This window comes from Hippocampus zosterae, chromosome 19 (genome assembly GCF_025434085.1).
Source record: "Hippocampus zosterae strain Florida chromosome 19, ASM2543408v3, whole genome shotgun sequence".
In the NCBI taxonomy this organism is placed as follows: Eukaryota; Metazoa; Chordata; class Actinopteri; order Syngnathiformes; family Syngnathidae; genus Hippocampus; species Hippocampus zosterae.
Genome location: NC_067469.1, coordinates 11149634 through 11168097, shown reverse-complemented (window position 1 = coordinate 11168097; position 18464 = coordinate 11149634). Strand labels below are relative to the sequence as shown.

General features: G+C 45.4%; 1 protein-coding gene across 1 annotated transcript; it reads left to right on the top strand.

Moving 5' to 3' along the window:
- Window positions 1–149: 149 nt before the first annotated feature.
- gja10b (gap junction protein alpha 10 b) lies at window positions 150–2143 on the top strand. Its single transcript, XM_052052169.1, has one exon. The coding sequence runs from the start codon at window positions 594–596 to the stop codon at window positions 2058–2060; it is 1467 nt and encodes a 488-aa protein (XP_051908129.1). The 5' UTR covers window positions 150–593; the 3' UTR covers window positions 2061–2143.
- The last annotated feature ends 16321 nt before the right edge of the window (window positions 2144–18464 follow it).

Here is an 18464-nt window from a genome sequence, read left to right as displayed (position 1 = left end):
TCCCCAAATGTCAATAAAAATGTCTTCTGTTCAATCCAAACGGCGGGACACATGAAAACTTTTTCACTTGATAGATTTATGAACAGGTGAGCGTCATCATTTCATGGCTTCCCAGCTTTCTGTCATTGTCAATATTTTGCCTCGGTAGATTTTAAGTGAAAGCTGAAATGTATAAAAAAAAAAAAAAAGAACAAAACAACTGTTCTATGCATTGAATTTCCATTCTACAACGTGGGATTGGAGGCTGTAAACATCCTAAATATTGACAGTTCAGTCGGTACTATTTCGAGTCTAGTGACCTGTTAAGAGTAGCAGAGTGGATCTAACCTCAGGCCATTATGGCGTCATCATCGATCACTTGAAAACTGGAGACCCAGTTCCCAACGCCCATGCAATTAAGTCAGCAGTACTGGACAGTGACATATCTCTCTCGGAGAGAACAATGATGAGCGTCTATTTGCTAGGACAAGGACCACAGATAAGTGTAAGTCAAATTCATTTTTGCGTTGTTTTGGTCTTTCATTTTCATTATGGTGTGAAACAATCATGGTTCTCGTTTTTTTTTCTCTGGCAGGAAAAAAATGTGACAGAAGATGGGGGATTGGAATTTATTGGGCAGCATTTTAGAGGAGGTCCATATGCACTCCACCACTGTGGGGAAGATTTGGCTGACCATCCTGTTTGTTTTTCGGATGCTTGTGCTTGGTGTCGCAGCAGAGGATGTCTGGGATGATGAACAAAGTGAATTTGTTTGCAACACGGAGCAACCTGGCTGCAAGAATGTTTGCTACGACCAGGCTTTCCCCATCTCTCTGATCCGTTATTGGGTCCTTCAGATCATATTTGTGTCCTCTCCCTCTTTGGTTTACATGGGCCACGCGTTGTACCATTTGAGGACCCTTGAGAAGGAGAGGCACCGAAAAAAAGCATGTCTGAAAGCTGAACTGGAGGCGACGGACCCCGTTCTTGACCATAAGCGAATAGAGCGGGAGCTCAGAAAACTAGACGAACAGAAGAAAGTGAGGAAAGCGCCCCTTCAAGGCTCACTGTTGCGAACATACGTTTTCCATATCTTGACCAGATCTGTATTAGAAGTGGGTTTTATTGTAGGTCAGTGTGCTCTGTACGGGATTGGGATGTTTTCTCTGTACAAATGTGAGAGGTTACCTTGCCCCAACAGCGTGGATTGTTTTGTGTCACGGCCAACTGAGAAGAACATTTTCATGGTTTTCATGTTGGTTATATCGGGAGTTTCTTTGTTCCTCAACCTTCTCGAGATATTCCATCTGGGGGTGAGGAAAATCAAACAGAGTTTGTATGGTTTTAAATATGGAGATGGTGAGAGTGTGTGCATGTCAAAGAAGGACTCCATCATCCAGCAGGTTTGCATACTCCCGAATTCCTCTCCACAAAGACTGGTGCACCTTCCACAAATGGTCTGCTCAGTTTCGTCCGGCTCCCTTGAAGAAACTCAGCCGTTGAATCTCACCTCCTTAGCCCCTTTTGTACAGGTGTCTAACACTGTCGACCAGATTCCTGCACAGACCCACCAGCCAAGCCAAGTGCACATCCAGCGTCTGGGGCATCTGAGAGCTACGGAGCGGCAACTCACTCTGGACATTGGGATACAGTCATCTTGTAGTGATGATTCAGATGCACCTCCTACCTCTGGCATGCTGCAGTATACTAGCGCTCGACCCACATTATTGGCCAGCCACATGGAGACACCTGCAGCCCAGAGCAATAAACAACGAGAGAAAAGTGGAATCTGTGTTTATAAAGAACTAAGTGACACAGGGGATTCTCCTGAGAGTGAGCATTTTTCAACAGCCCGGAAAAGCAGTTTCATGTCCAGAGTCATGTCTGATGGAAGGCTATCACCCAGTCTATACTCTTTGAGTGGAACAAGTGCTGAGGCCCCAAACTTCAGCAAGGAAGAGAGTCCTGTGGTGACTCCACCGCCTCCATCGAGCGGGAGGAGAATGTCTATGGTGAGATTATATCAGAAAAGTTTACATTCAAAGTCACAATTGAATCGTTCAATTTATACCAGCAAATAATCACAACCAGGAGTTCTCAAAACTTTTTGAGTTCTAGAAGCCCTTACAGGTTTTTCCAAACACCCGCTCCTGATCATCACACCAATTAAACTTAAAGGGACCATTGAGGGGCAGCCTGGTGAGCCAGTGGTTAGCGCCTTGACCTCACAGTGCAGAGGTCGTGGGTTCGAATCCATCTCCGGGCTTCCTGTGAGGAGTTTGCATCATCTCCCCGTGCCTGCGTGGGTTTTCTCCAGGTCCTCCGGTTTCCTCCCAGATTTCAAAAACATGCATGGCAGGCTGATTGAACACTCGAAATTGTCCCGAGGTGTGAGTGTGAGCCCGGATTGTTTCCTGGCTTGTTTTATCACATGCTTTTGTCAGTGCCTGAAAACGGTTACCGATTGTCACCAAAAGTCCAATGTACAGCTCTAATCTTGTCTACTTCAACCTGTGAAAATATAAAAAACGAGCGATACAATAGTTTGGATTTTATTGACTTTAATTGTGAGCTCCGATGAGGCAAGGAGGATTGATTTTATATTTTTACAGGTTGGAGTCCACAATAGAATGCATTTGCATATGAATTATGGTGGCGATTAGTCATCCTTTTCAGACATTTAGTGAGTTTTTGGGGTGGGACTCCACAGACAGGCAGCTAGTTTACGGGCTAACACCACTACAGCAGTTTGCGTTCAGCTGTCAAGATTAGCGAGATGAAATTCGTTTCTCATTGACTAAACATGGAGCTTCGCAAGTATTCTGAACGCTACTGATCCATACAAATTTAGAGGGGCAAATGCTGGCTTCTGTCCATCCACAGATGTCGCTCTGCCTCATGCACTCGCAGAAGTGGCTGCTTGAAGTGCATCAATGTCTGAAAAGAGGCGTGTGACAGCCCTGGCTTTTTTTTTTTGTTGAAAACCCAACACACCCGCAACTGTAGTGAGGATAAGTGGTGCTGAAAATGGATGGATTGACTGAAAAATTCATAGCACCGTAGCTCTAGCCAGGTGTGGCCGCTTAGGGTGCAGCTCTTTACAATACAAAGTGGCGGGCATACCCCCTGGAGATGAACTTGGGAAATAAAATAAGCAAAGCTAAACCTTATAAATTTGAAATTTTATATATAACGACCTACAAACAATTCAGTGTATGATAAGCCTCTCCGAATGCATTGTGTTTGTACTGTATATTGGAGACTTATCAAAGAACACCGTTCCAGCATGAGCAAAACTACATAAAAGTACCTCGATGTCTCGTTCTCTCATAAGTGAGCTATAGAGAGGCTAACAGTGATATTTTCAGTGGTTGAAGTGGGTTAAAGTCAATACATTTTGGTGTCGATGGTTCAACGTTTTTTGACAATATTAGAAACGTTCCTCTAAACTTCCCACTAGGACATGGGAAGGGTGGGGGGAGAAGGGGGTGTGGCTATTTTGTTGAGCAGAAAGGGGCGTTACAAGAACAGTTATTTACAGATTTCTCCTAAATGAATTTGTATATACACACAAATACACATATATGAATGCATAAATAAATAAATATGCGTGTCAACCTCACAGTGCCTAGGTCGTGGGTTCGATCCCGGCTCCGGCCTCCCTGTGTGGAGTTTGCATCTTCTCCCTGGGCCTGCGTGGGCTTTCTCCGGGTACTCCGGTTTCCTCCGACATTCCAAAAACATGCATGGCAGGCTGATTGAACACTCGAAATTGTCCCTAGGTGTGAGCGTGAGCGCGGATTGTTGTTCGTCTCTGTGTGCCCTGCGATTGGCTGGTAACCGGTTCAGGGTAGCCCCCGCCTACTGCCGGAAGACGGCTACAATAGGCTCCACCCTTGTAAGGATAAAGGAGATCGGAAAATGGATGGCTGGATGGATGAAATAAAATGTTGGAGGGTCTTAACTAGGGCACCACAGATTTCTGCCAGGTTAACACCCCCACCCATCCCTGGTGTAGCGCCCGTCTTGCAGAGATTTTTATTTTTTCATCGCAGGTGACAAAATGACAGGTGCACTTTGTTGCATGTTTAACTGCTCCAATGGAATTTATAGGCTTGAACGCTGGTGTAAAAAAACATTGGAAAGCTCCAACAAGTTCACCCAAACATTGAAAGAGTATGCAGTTGTATACCTGCGTTCATATTTCACAATTTCCCGACAGAAAAGAAAGATCCAGAAGGATGCGAAACATAGGGCCCTATACAAACTACATGTTCTGCGTTTCGGGAGGGGAGGCCCTGCTAACCTCAGTAATTGCATATCAAGCACAAATTAAATACATATCTCAAGGCATCACTGTATTTTTATTTTATTTTTTTACATATTTCTGAAGGTACTGATTGCAGCAAACACATTTTAATTTGTTTCATCTTATGATTTAACTCAATTTCTAAAAATACAAATATAATAAGATTGTTTGATTGGTAATAACCTGATGTTGTTTTCGTGTTTCCCCCTCATTTCAGACCATGCTGCTGGAGCTATCTTCCATCATGAAAAAATAAATTTGGAAATCAATGTCGTGGTTTTGGAAGTGGACTTGGAGCTGACTGAGATGATCTATATATTTTTGATGGGCTTTTCCTCTGTTTTCAACACATTCAACATCAACACCTTACTCAAAACAGATTGAGAACAGATGAGAGGACGTAATGGGCAATAGCAAAATTGTCGCATATATGAACTCTTACAGGGCCTATATCATGCAAAATCTACTTTTTTGAGCTTTTAGCCATGTGAAAATGACAAATCCTCACCAAAACACCCACTAAAGTGGTGCTTTCATCCGTTCACTCATCTTGTAGCTTTCCTGCTATCTTTGCCACAGCCGCTCCCAATCCAGGAAATCTTGTGGCTCACTCAGTCTTATGTGTAAAACTGAGTTAGCCACCCTGGTCCCGCCCCTGCAGACCAAACACACGCCCACTTTCTCCGAACAGCCTACGAGATGTCTGACATGCATATCCGGGAAAGAGGTGCAATGAGTGGCCACCTTAGGTGAAGCACCGGCCTCCCTAGCTGGAGTTCTATTGCTCTGAAATTATGAAGTCCACCTCTATGCGTTCTTCCACACATGCGTTGTTAGATGAAGGCGCCGACCTTTCAGACGACAGACCATCCAGCAGTTGTTTGTCTGTGATTGTCATTTTTCGGAGGACTGCTTGATGAACATTGGCAAGTGCCAAAGTGGATTGGCAGGTAGATTAAACCTCAAAACTGGCGCAATTCCCACAATCAGACTTGATGGAGAAGCCACAGCTGTAAGTAAATCAAACTGTTGGCTAAAAGATAACATAATATTAGCATTATTCCACAAACATTACCATTGCTGTATAAAGACTGCCACTTGACTGTGGATCAAGGACGCACGGCTCCACAAAATGTTCTTCTGCCTTAATTACTATTTACTGTTTTGTGGGTGGTGCGCGCAGCAGCCAGATTTAGGACTATGTCATGAAAGGGGGACGGCAACGACTGTGAGAGGCGGGGTTTTAGTCAGCCAGGCATCTTACTTCCGGTTTTTGAAAAATAGTCATCAAAATCACTCAAATTTCATAAGATATTAGAGCACTGTTGTGTCAAAGGTAATATATGTTCATGCCTATAGTTAACTGTGAAAAGCTTAAATACCTCGGCATTGGCCCTTTAAAGAAAGATTTCATAAGATTTTAAAGAACTCGCCCGAGAATAAACACAAGGTGCCAGTGAGTGACCATTCGATGTGGGACAAATAAAGGATATCTTATCTTAGTTGATAAACCTAGGGTTGCTGAGAACTGCAAAACCAGAAACTTTTATATTGCATGGAGAGGAGGGGGGGTCACTTTCAGAAAACGAATTAACAAAAGCCAAAACACGTTAACATTCCATAAAACTTTTACAAGACATGAAACAAATTTGCATGTCAGACAACACATTGACAAAACCTGAAAACTGTACCTTGCAAAATCAAGACAAACAAAAGCAACCACAAATTTATATTTCAGAAAACAAATGAACAAAAGCTGAAGCAAATTAACGTTTCAGAAGAATAACAAAAGCAGAAACAAATGGCAACTGGCACAATCCTGAAAGTGAATGAACCATATCGTGGTTTAACAAGCTATTTTCAGAGCAAACGGAAGCTCTCCGCTTCGCTTTACACACTTGGGGTTTGACCGTAGTGCTGTGTGGCTGCTTCATTCGCGTACACTGTAGAAGGGGAGGGGCTTAACTTGGTAGACAACCATACCATTTCTGCGATTGTGAAAAGAGAGCACCGTAGAGCCGGGGTCCCAAACCACCGGGACACGGACCGGTACCGGTCCGCGGGTCATTTGCTACCGGGCCGCACAGAAAGACAAAATAACATTTACATTCTGAAATAAATAAAATATAAGAAAAGATGTTTTATTTTGAAAAACTACCAGATTCTCTGTTCTGATTCTCTGTATTCGTCTACAGTATGTCACTCTTGACGCAAGTGAAGGCGCCGCTTCTCGGTCACGTGATAGGTTACCGCTAAAATGAAACCCAAGAGCTAGCAAAATGGATAAAAAAAAACGTCTTTGGAAAGTTCCTTTTGGAAGGGGAAAAGGCCCAGCCAGCAGACAGAAGAGAAGCCTACGACTTGCAAGGAAAAAAAGGCTACAGTTTATAGGACAGTTTCAGGAGTCCTACTTAAGATATGGATTTATTTCAATGGGAGATTCCCTCGCACCAAGCCCATTCTGCATAATATGCGGGGATGGTGAGTCGTATTTTTCATGCACTTTTTTCTTTTTCGGTGTATCTCAATTTGAAGGCACATTTAAATGTTACCATAGCGACCAGAGAGTGTTGCGGCCAGATCGGACGTTCCTTGTGTCGTGATTTGTGTTTATCTTTCTGTTACGAAAATACCACCGTTTTTATGCAGGGCATATCATATTATTTTGTTGTATGGATCAAGCGGTATGGAAGATGAATGAATGAATGAATGAATGAATGAATTTATCCGGCCTTCAAGGATGGTCCCTGAAAATATTGTCTGACATTAACCCGGTCCGTGGGGCAAAAAAGTTTGGCGACCGCTGTCTTCAGGCCTTGTACCATTTGTTTGTACATCGCAATCAAGTGGCCAGTGGTTGAGCTAAAGCCTTTGGCTTATGCTTCGCACAATTGCAATCTTGAGGTTGCGATCTTGTGATGTTTCAAGAGCTGTCAAGTGTATAAATGCACTTACCAGGTATGCCAACTTCCTCTCTTGCCATTCTCCTAGCCTGCTCTCTTCTGGCTCCGTCTCGGTTCTGATAACTGGCCATGTTGTACAGCTCCAGGTGACTACAGACGGCATTGATGTTCTCCTCCATTGTTTTAGAATCTCGTCTCTAAAACTACCTCTCCGTGATGCTATATGTAACTTAGTAATGTTCCCAAAGCCGTGAGGCAATGTGTGACAAAAGTTTGATTTTCCTAACTTGGGCGAATAGGCAAATATCCAAATTTTCTATGTGTGACGCTGCCTCCCACTGATCCAAATGCATGACCTGCAATATCCGCTCACATCGTGCCTAACCGCGTGAACTGCATTGACTATACAGTGGTACCTCTACTTAGGAACGTCTCTTCATATGAAATTTTCAAGTTACGAAACGCCTTAACGGGAAATACTGTATTACCTCGAGTTACGAAAGAAATTTCTAGATACGAACGGTAAAAATACAGTATGGGCTGCTACTCGCAGCTCCGAGTTTCCTGAACGCAACATACTTAGAGCTGCTCTGCCATTGGCTATTCCCGAGTATCATCCTGGCATCCCATTGGCTAAGAGGGACCTCTGCCGTATGTGTCTGTGTGTAGATCAGTGTTTGTGTCAAACCCTGTGCCGCAGCACACCAGTGTGTTAAATGACCATCATTTTTATTTTTTACTTTATTCTTAGTTTTTTTTACATTATTCACAACGCTCATTTATTGTGCAATAATCTGATTCATAACACATATTTGATACATATTTTGATGCATTTATATGCCTGAGAAAACATTCATTCATTCATCTTCCGAACCGCTTGATCCTCACTAGGGTCGCGGGGGGTGCTGGAGCCTATCCCAGCTGTCTCCGGGCAGTAGGCTGGGGACACCCTGAATCGTTTGCCAGCCAATCGCAGGCATTTATGTCTGAATTTTGGGGGTCTTGGAACGGATTCTGGCATTTACATGGAAAACACATCTCTACTTAAAAAATTTTCTAGTTAACAAATTTCTTTCGTAAGTTGATTTCGTAAGTTGAGGTACCACTGTATATGGAATTGCACCGCATGATTTGCTTACTCGTGGTCGGGCTGAACATAGCAGAAGTAATAACAGAACTGAGCGCAACATTTTGAGTTGTCATGCAATGTTCAGACCCAAGCGCGTTACTCACTGGACTTTGACTACAGTTTTTATCCACACCGAAGAAGGGGGAGAGGTTTCCCTTGATAGACAACTGCACCATTTCAGTGGGTCGGAAAAGAAAGCACTGCAAAGTACTTCAATTTCTTTGCTGTGACTGTGGCCAAGCTACTTTTTTTCTCTTGCTATAAATACAAAACAATACAATACACCGATCAGGCATGCCAACGTCCTTGCTCACCGTTCTTCAAGCCTCTTCTCTCCTGGCTCTGTCCCATGTTGTTGAGCTCTGGGTGACTACAATGTTCTTTTCCTCCATTGTTGAAGAATCGCAACACAAAACAGACCGATACCTGACACTACCTGCGATGTAGTGCTTTCCCGAAGCCGATCGGCTACCGCAAGGCAATCTGCAATTGCGGACACGATGCCACATTTTGACGGTCTTCAGATCAGTTTGAAGGCTTTGAAAAACAAAATGAAAGAAGTTGCATTACATTGCAGAAAGAATTATTCCCCCACAGACCATCATTTAGAACATTTGATTGGAGCGTGGAGGACATGTGCAGCTCTTTGGCTCGCGCACAATAGGGCGAGTACTCAAACAAAAATACAAATTGCGAGTGAGGAGGGGTGATGTGAGAATGAGAACTGATTGTGGTACGGGAAATGGAACCTAGTCAATATCTACTACTCTGGAGCATCCAACTACATGGAAGGATCATCAACATCCAACTAGCGGATTCAGTCCTGGTGGTCCACTTTTAGAAAGGGAAGGTAAGTGGCATCATAAAGTAATTAATGAGTAACCTTTGATTGTGTGTGCGGATAATTACAGCTCTTCCAAAATCTCAAGGTGTCCATTCTCGATGGAGCGATTTTCAGACCTGAGACGCTGGTACATAAATGGAAGTCATGAGCATCAGTGTTGATTGAGATATTCATTTTCTGACTTTATTCAGAAGGAACAGTTACAAGATTTGACCTTCCAGATCATCATCTTGTCCAGGACACAACTACCTACCACACAGGTAAATTTATGGTAGTTTACTTTTACACATTATTTATTTATTAGTATTTGAATTAATGCAATTCTATTTTGTTTGACATGGTAGGTTTGGGTCCAAAGACTGGAAATTCAAATTGAACAGGCTGAATTTGATGCCTTTCCATGGAACACAATCAGTTCCAGAAGCCAGTACACTGGCACTCTGCATCTTACCTCAAAGACATTTCTCAGCTGTGAGTTTGAATGTATTTTTTAAAAGAAAAAAATGTTTGTTGGGACATTGCAGACTTATACAAAAGTTAAAAAAAAAGTTAAAACAACTCATCACTAGCTTTATTTTAAACGGCAAATGAATTGAGATTCCACCTCCAATAAGAGACTGTACCACTTAAAACATTTTTAAAATCAATCTGAAAACCCCCCCAGATCTGTCAGCACAAATTTGAAACCAATTTATCTATTTGTCCTCTCATTATTTTAGTCGTTGGTATATCAGTTGTCAAGTTCTTTTATGTGTTAATTTTTGTAATGTCACTTCTGACCTGCCAGGGACTGCAGATGAAACGTAGCTGTTGGCTAATTCAGAAATATTTATGAATATAAATGTTAATTAATATGCACTGTCCCTTTTAAATAAAGAAATGACAAATTAACCTCAATTGTAGGTGCATTTAATGACACCAGTAAAGTCTGACCAGTAGGGGTCACCCAGACACACACACACATTCAGTTCGTGTCCTCTTCCAGAGGCCAGGAAGTTTGAGGGTTCTGTTCAGTATCCTCAGTGTGTACCATGAGTGCCTCTGTGCTGTCCTTCAGGCCAGCCCTCTCGAGCCACTGATAGGACTTCTTGAGATCAGCCACTTCAGTTATGGTCCGGTGGTACATCCCGTGGAGGGGCTTGTCCTTGTGTAGCCGGGTCTTTGGAAAGACTGGACTGGACACAAAATAATTTTTAGGTGGGCTTTATTCCCGAACAATGAAAAATTGTTCAGCATTAAGATGAAAGACTGAGATGTTAACAGAATTTTAAAAGAGGTCGAAAAGGGATCTAAGAGATCAAAGAAAATCATTTAACAGATTACAGACAATTACGCCACAATAGACAACAGCAGTGGCTTGCTTAATAGGACAACAGAAATAAAAATACATTATTTACAAGCCACAATACTTCTTAGTGCAGAACAAATAATCATTACAACCCAATGTTTTGAGATGCAGCCACACTTACTCGATATGTTCCGGTGTGTTGGGTGTGTACAAAGCATGTGGTCAAACACAAATGATCTCCCCTCTAAAGAACAGATAACACAGTTCATATAATTTACAGTAAAAAACATATTTACATCTTATAACATTGCGAACACTTACGCTGTACAGCTGTTCACACGACTCACTAGTGGTAGATTTCAAACTCCAACCCAAACCACTCCAGATATTGTGCTCTACAAATACCATTCAACTAATTAATCATCTGTCCAAAATGAACACCTAACATGCGTCATGGTAAACTAGTTACCAATTACCTGAATATCGCCAGGGTTACGAGGACGATCATGGGTGTATCAAGTTGGGACAAGCAGTGGGCACAGTTCAGCGACTACCCTCCTTTACGTGCATGTCACCCTTTCTGGTCTGATTCTCACACGCTGCATATGTTCCCGCGTGTTTTGATCTAGTGTGGCTCTTAAAGTGACAGTGCTACATTTGTTAAACAAGGAAGCCTTCACTACAAGCATCTAAGTAAGGTTCACCTGGTTACATTCTCCCCTGCTACAAGTCAACGTCCTCAGTGACTTATCACTCTATTACCTCTCTGGAGAGGGTCGAAGTGTAGCGAACCACCCCTGCTAAAATCTGAGAGAATACATCTGGACTTAATGAAATGGCGTTGCATGCTGACACGGGGAGATTGAACGGATTATTGTGTTTCCCTGCAGTTTTCCTCTGACTCTTGCGTAGGGCAGAACTGGGTACACCTACACTAACAGTCACTTTTCTTTCTCCCCTCGGTGCAGGCCCAGGTCTTGGGCTCTCCTCGGCCATGCTAACATCTGACGTGGCCTCAATGTTTTGCCGCGAGTCCGTTTCCAAATTTTCCTCCTCCTCAGAACCAGTGTCACAAACATTATCATTATCATCTGGCTCTTGGGAAACTTCCTCTTTCGCAAGTGGTTCATTGAATTCTTCAACCAATACGAACTCGATATCATCCGCCTCGTCTCTTGATGGTGGAGCTGGAATAGGTTGTTTTTCAGGCGCTTGGCAAAGACTTCTCTGTTCTGGCGCTGGTCCCACACATGGACGGAGGTTGGACCTATGCACCCTCTTTGTCAGTCCTCCATCCAGGGTCTCTACTGTGTAGGTGGTTCCTTGTACATCCACAACCTTGTACATGGTCGAGGCCCATGCATCCTGTATCTTATTTCTTCCGAGAGGCCTGAAACGTAGGTACACGAGTTCGCCCACATCAACAGGTGGACAGTAGACTTTCTCCTGTTGCTGGGCCATTCTCTCAGCCGCTTTGCTCTCAGCCATCTCTCTTGCCCGGGCATGTGCATCTCTGAGTCGTTCCTGGTGTATGGCAAGCCAGTCGACTGTATCATCTTTGACTTGTTGCTCTTGGCCCAGTAAGGCATCCACTGGAAGATGAGGATGGACGCCAAACAACAAGTAATGGGGTGAATGTCCCGTTGTTGAGTGTGGAGTCACATTGTATGCATAGACTAATTCGGACAGGTGTTCCGGCCAACGGCGTTTCTTTTCAGGGGGAAGCGTACGCAGAAGATCATGTAGGGTCCGGTTGAACCTTTCACTCTGTGGGTTGCCTTGGGGGTGATAGGGTGTGGTTCGGGTCTTCTTAACCCCATAGAGCTTGCACAACTCAAACACGACAGCACTTTCAAAATTCCGGCCTTGGTCTGAGTGCAGGCGTTCTGGCACACCATACTTGAGAAACCACTCTCTCAAGATGACTTTTGCAGTAGTATCTGCCTTTTGATCTCGAACAGCAATTGCCTGACTGAACTTCGTGAATACATCCGTTATCACGAGAACACTTTCACGCCCATCTGTTGCACGTTCCAGTGTCGTGAAATCCACAGCAACGACCTCAAGTGGCCGAGTCGCCAAAAATGGAGTTTGGGGGGCCCGAATCTTTGGTTGTGGCATTTTGGTCAAAACACTTCTCTGGCACTTCTTTATCCACTGCTCAACTTCTTCATGCATGCCTCCCCAGAAACACCTTTGCCGCAGCAGACCTAATGTTCGCTCTATACCCTGATGTCCCATCTGGTCATGGACGCTTCTGAGAACTCTATCTTTGAGACAGGCAGGTAGTAACAACTGGTAGCATTCTCCCAGGTGAGCATCATTAATCACTCGGTACAAGAGTCCATCTCTCTCTCTGAGACGGGGCCACTGTTTTAGCAGAGGTGAGGGTGCTTACATTGCTTCCAGAGTCAAGTATGCATCGCAAGGGGACTCCACCAATCTGTATGTCTACTTCAGGGCATTTGCCTACAGCCCTCTCTATAAAATGTTCTCTCGTCAACAAATTACTTGAACCTTCACTCCGACCCCTCACAGCCCGGCTCACAACAGTGGAGGATTCCCGCTTCCCTGGACTGGCGGGCTGGGCATAGTCGGACGTTGATATGAGGGTTTGCGTGCCACCGGGCATTGCCTAGCAATATGTCCAACACATTCACATCGCAGACGAATTGGTTGGCCGTCACTCGTATATTTGGGTTGAACATTAGGTCTGCTACTGGTCATGGTGAGTCCACGTACGGCATTTGTCAATTCACTAATAGCCTTTCCCTGTTGGGCAATTATTTTAACTACTTCCTGCAAGGTCACGGATAAGTCAGTTTGGACTTCAGTGGTCGTGTCTCTCTTCTCTAATGTCCTATCCTGGTGGTCACTAACCAGGTTTCTGTTCTTTGCAACACTAGTGTGAGGTGGTTGGTCTTCAAGGGCCCACATCATTGCCTCCTTTCTCACATCGAATAGACTACTTTCCAGTCTCTCTCTGAGCAGCCTACGCAGTTCACGCCTCAAGGTGGAGTCTCGCACTCCCTCCACGAACTGGTCTCTAAGAGCGATCTGAGCATCAGATACCACATTAGGCGACTGTTGGAGGGCTGAATTGAGCAGTTGGGAGAGAGCATGTGAAAATTCACGCAATTCTTCTACATCAAGTTGTCTGCGAGCATAAAAAGCGTGTAGAAGTTGCGGTACCGTACGTTTTTCTCGAAAGGCTTCACGCAAACAAGAAAACACATCACTGGGCGCCTTAGGTTGCCCTCGCATGCACAGTTTAACCTCCTCTAGGGCTGAACCTTTTAACAGTGAAAGAATGAAGTCTACTTGGTCGTCCTCCTGTAGACCTCTTGTTCTTATTGCCCGTTCTACTTCCTCTATAAACTCATCAACAGTGTCAACATCTTTCCCAATCTCACCAGAAAAAGGTACAATATGTTTTTCTCTTGGGATGTAAACAATTGATCTGGGCTGAACATTACCCAAATTTTCAATGCTTGACATGATAGCGTCGTGTTTTCGACTGAGTTCGCTAATTTGCGACTGTAACGCGGTCACGCAGTTACCTTCCTCACCCAAATGTAAGGAACTTGGGTCATCCTCGCTGTAGGTTCCTGCCAGGAGGCCAGCTGCTTGCGCGTCGTCCTCTGACATTTTCAAGTCTCCGTTGCAATGTATTTAACACAGCAAAGCGCAACAGTCACAAAAAGTCAATTCGTTTCTCTTCTGGCAGCTTTGAAGACTCCCTCGCGTCCAGTGATGCGTGTCGATGCGAGGCTGTTCCACATTCAGCCACACGAACCACCGGCAGTACACAAAGGCCTTACTCCATCGACACTCCACACTATGGCGTCAGGACTGCTTCACTTCTCACCACTACTGTTGTCTATTATACTTCAACTCACACTATCCACTACAATCTCAGAATTTAAGAGGGAATCTCACTTCTGACACCAGAATTGTGTAGCCGAGTCTTTGGAAAGACTGGACTGGACACAAAATAATTTTTAGGTGGGCTTTATTCCCGACATTAAGATGAAAGACTGAGATGTTAACAGAATTTTAAAAGAGGTCGAAAAGGGATCTAAGAGATCAAAGAAAATCATTTAACAAATTACAGACAATTACGCCACAATAGACAACAGCAGTGGCTTGCTTAATAGGAAAACAGAAATAAAAATACATTATTTACAAGCCACAATACTACTTAGTGCAGAACAAATAATCATTACAACCCAATGTTTTGAGATGCAGCCACACTTACTCGATATGTTCCGGTGTGTTGGGTGTGTACAAAGCACGTGGTCAAACACAAATGATCTCCCCTCTAAAGAACAGATAACACAGTTCATATAATTTACAGTAAAAAACATATTTACATCTTATAACATTGCGAACACTTACGCTGTACAGCTGTTCACACGACTCACTAGTGGTAGATTTCAAACTCCAACCCAAACCACTCCAGATATTGTGCTCTACAAATACCATTCAACTAATTAATCATCTGTCCAAAATGAACACCTAACATGCGTCATGGTAAACTAGTTACCAATTACCTGAATATCGCCAGGGTTACGAGGACGATCATGGGTGTATCAAGTTGGGACAAGCAGTGGGCACAGTTCAGCGACTACCCTCCTTTACGTGCATGTCACCCTTTCTGGTCTGATTCTCACACGCTGCATATGTTCCCGCATGTTTTGATCTAGTGTGGCTCTTAAAGTGACAGTGCTACATTTGTTAAACAAGGAAGCCTTCACTACAAGCATCTAAGTAAGGTTCACCTGGTTACATTGAGATCAGCCACTTCAGTTATGGTCCGGTGGTACATCCCGTGGAGGGGCTTGTCCTCCCATGATGGTCCCTCTTCCAGCACGTCATCCTCTGTTCCCCATTGTCTGAGACATTCTCTGAGTACGTCATCCGTTGGAGCCTTCTTCTTTATGTATTCATGGAGCTTGGATGTTTCATCCTGGACAGTGGCTCTCACACTCACTAGTCCCCGGCCTCCTTCCTTTCGGCTTGCGTACACTCTCAGGGTGCTGGTTTTGGGATGGAATCGTCCATGCACAATGTTGACAGGTTTGCATGCAGTAGCCATACATTTAGCCATGGCTTCAGACGGCTGGGATAGGCTCCAGCACCCCCCGCGACCCTAGTAAGATCAAGCGGTTCGGAAAATTGATATATATATATTCATTCATTCATTCATTCATCTTCCGAGCCGCTTGATCCTCACTAGGGTCGCGGGGGGTGCTGCAGCCTATGCCAGCTGTCTTCGGGCAGTAGGCGGGGGACACCCTGAATCATTCATTCATCATTCAAAGCGAAGAAAATGGATGACATGACGAAGAACAAACGGTTGCAACGGTTCTTGGGTTTTGCCAATTTTTACCGCTGGTTTATCCGGAATTATAGCCAGAGAGTCCTGCCTCTGACCCGGTTGACCTCTATCAAGGTTCCATTCAGATGGGACACAGACGCCGACAATGCATTTTTGGGACTGAAGAAGGCTTTCACTAACCCCCCGGTTTTGCAACATCCTAACCCAGCTTTTCCTTTTATTGTAGAGGTGGACGCTTCCGATTCAGGTGTGGGGGCGGTACTGTTGCAAAGATCCCCAGTTGAGCAGAGAGTCCACCCTTGCGCCTTCTTCTCACGCCGTCTCAGTCCAGCCGCAGCCAACAATGACCTGGGGAACCGGGAACTGCTAGCAGTCGTTATGGCTCTGCAGGAGTGGCGACACTGGCTCGAGGGGACTAAGGAGCCGTTTACTGTGTACACCGACCACAAGAATCTCGCATACATTCGATCAGCCAAAAGACTCAACTCACGTCAAGCCCGGTCGGCGCTTCTTCTAAAACGGTTCAACTTTACTCTCACTTATCGTCCTGGTTCCAAAAACATACGTCCTAATGCTCTCTCCCGGATTCATAAACCTGCGGAAAGAAGCAACGAGCCGCAGCACATTCTTCCCGCCCATCGTATTTTGGGGGCTCTACAATGGGAGATCGAATGGAGGGTCCGGGAAGCCCAGAGCGGAACCCCAGTCCTGGCTGGTTGTCCCGCCGGGCAACTTTTTGTGCCCCCACCCTTACGCTCGGACGTCTTGCAGTGGGGGCACTCGTCTAAGGTTGCGTGCCATCCTGGGGTGAACCGGACCTTCCACCTCGTCTCCCAGCGGTTTTGGTGGCCGCAGTTACGGGATTTCGTCATGGCATGCCCCGACTGCGCGTGCAGTAAATCATCCCATCAGCCACCGGCCGGGATGCTACAGCCTCTGCCCGTCCCGCCTCGGCCGTGGTCCCACATATCCATGTACTTTGTCATGGGCCTGCCTCTTTCTCGAGGCAATTCCGTCATACTCACCGTTGTGGATAGATTCTCTAAATTGACCCATTTTGTAGCCTTATCCAAGCTGCCGTCTGCTCTGGAGACCGCCGACATCCTCATCAAGCATGTTTTCCGTGTTCATGGGATTCCGGTTGACATTGTGTCCGACCGGGCCCCTCAGTTCGTCTCCCGAGTATGGAAGCGGTTCTGTCGGGCTTTGGGGGCCACTGCGAGCTTGTCTTCGGGTTACCACCCGCAGACCAAAGGACAAACTGAACGTGCCAATCAGGACTTGGAAGCAGCGCTGCGCTGCGTGTGTCTCCATCGCCCTTCATCTTGGTCGACTCACCTGCCGTGGGTGGAATACGCCCACAACACCCTTGTCTCGTCTGCCACCGGTCGGTCTCCGTTTATGTCGGTCTATTGTTACCAGCCTCCTCGGTTTCCTTCCCAGGAGGGTCAGGTGGAACTCCCATCCATACAGCTCCACCTGAAACGGGCTCATCGGGTGTGGAGAGAACCCAGGGCTGCGCTGTCGCGCACGACCGCGAGGAACTGCCAGATTGCGGATCGCCGCTGTCGCCCTGCGGCGAGCTATCAGGTGGGGCAGAAGGTATGGCTGTCCGCGAAGGATCTACGACTGGCGGGGATGTCGCGCAAGTTGGGGCCTCGCTTCTTGGGACCGTTCGAGGTGGAGTCCATCAACAGCCCCGTCTCCGTCAGGCTCCGGCTGCCACCCTCCATGAAGGTGCATCCCGTCTTCCACGTTTCCCTGATTAAGCCTGTGACCGCAAGCCCCCTGGCCCCTCCACATCACATCACCTCCTCCTCCGCAGATTATTGATGGCGATCTGGTGCACACAGTGCGGGAAATCTTGGACTCTCGGCGCAGGGGTAAGGGGTTCCAGTACCTGGTCGACTGGGAGGGCTACGGCCCGGAGGATCGGCAGTGGGTCCCCCACTCCTGGATCTTGGACCCGTCCCTTCTCCGCGCTTTCCATTCTGCGCACCGGGAGGCATCCGTTGAAGGGGGGGTACTGTCATGATACTGTTTTGGTCTGGCCAGCAGGTGGCATTAGCGGACTTCGGTACGCACCTGCTGCCAATCTATAATTTGTGAACTCTGTATTTAAGGTCTCTTCTGCTATGCACCTGTGTCGGAGTTTTTTTTCTGGTATTGCTATTCTCGCTGCTCATGGACTATTTGACTATTGACCTTGTCGTGTTTCGCGTTTTGCACTCTCGGTACACCTGCTTTTTGTAAGTACGATTTTGGTTTTGTGATTTGTCTTTTTGCTCGCGTGTATTTTGATACATTGTTTTAGTTTGTATTGGCGGTCTTTAATTTTCTCCCTTGCCTTTTATGCAAGCGCTTTTTGTTATTCGTTTATGTTCTCTTTGGTCCTTGTTTTGACCAGCGCTTTATGTTACCTCTTTGTCGGTGCGATTATAAGCATTAAAACCTATTTTTGTTACGGAGACCTTGTTTACGTCTACGTTTTTGGGATCCAGACTTAACTCGGCTTGTCGGAGTCGTGACAGAGCCCATGCTCTGCCAGGATTGGACTGAGTAAGAATCCCTTCCTTGTTTTTCAAAGTCTCGTGGATTTTAGTCTTTCCGACTCCAGGCATCTCCTGAATGTTTCGTTCTTTGTTACCCGCTTCGTTTAATCAGATACATA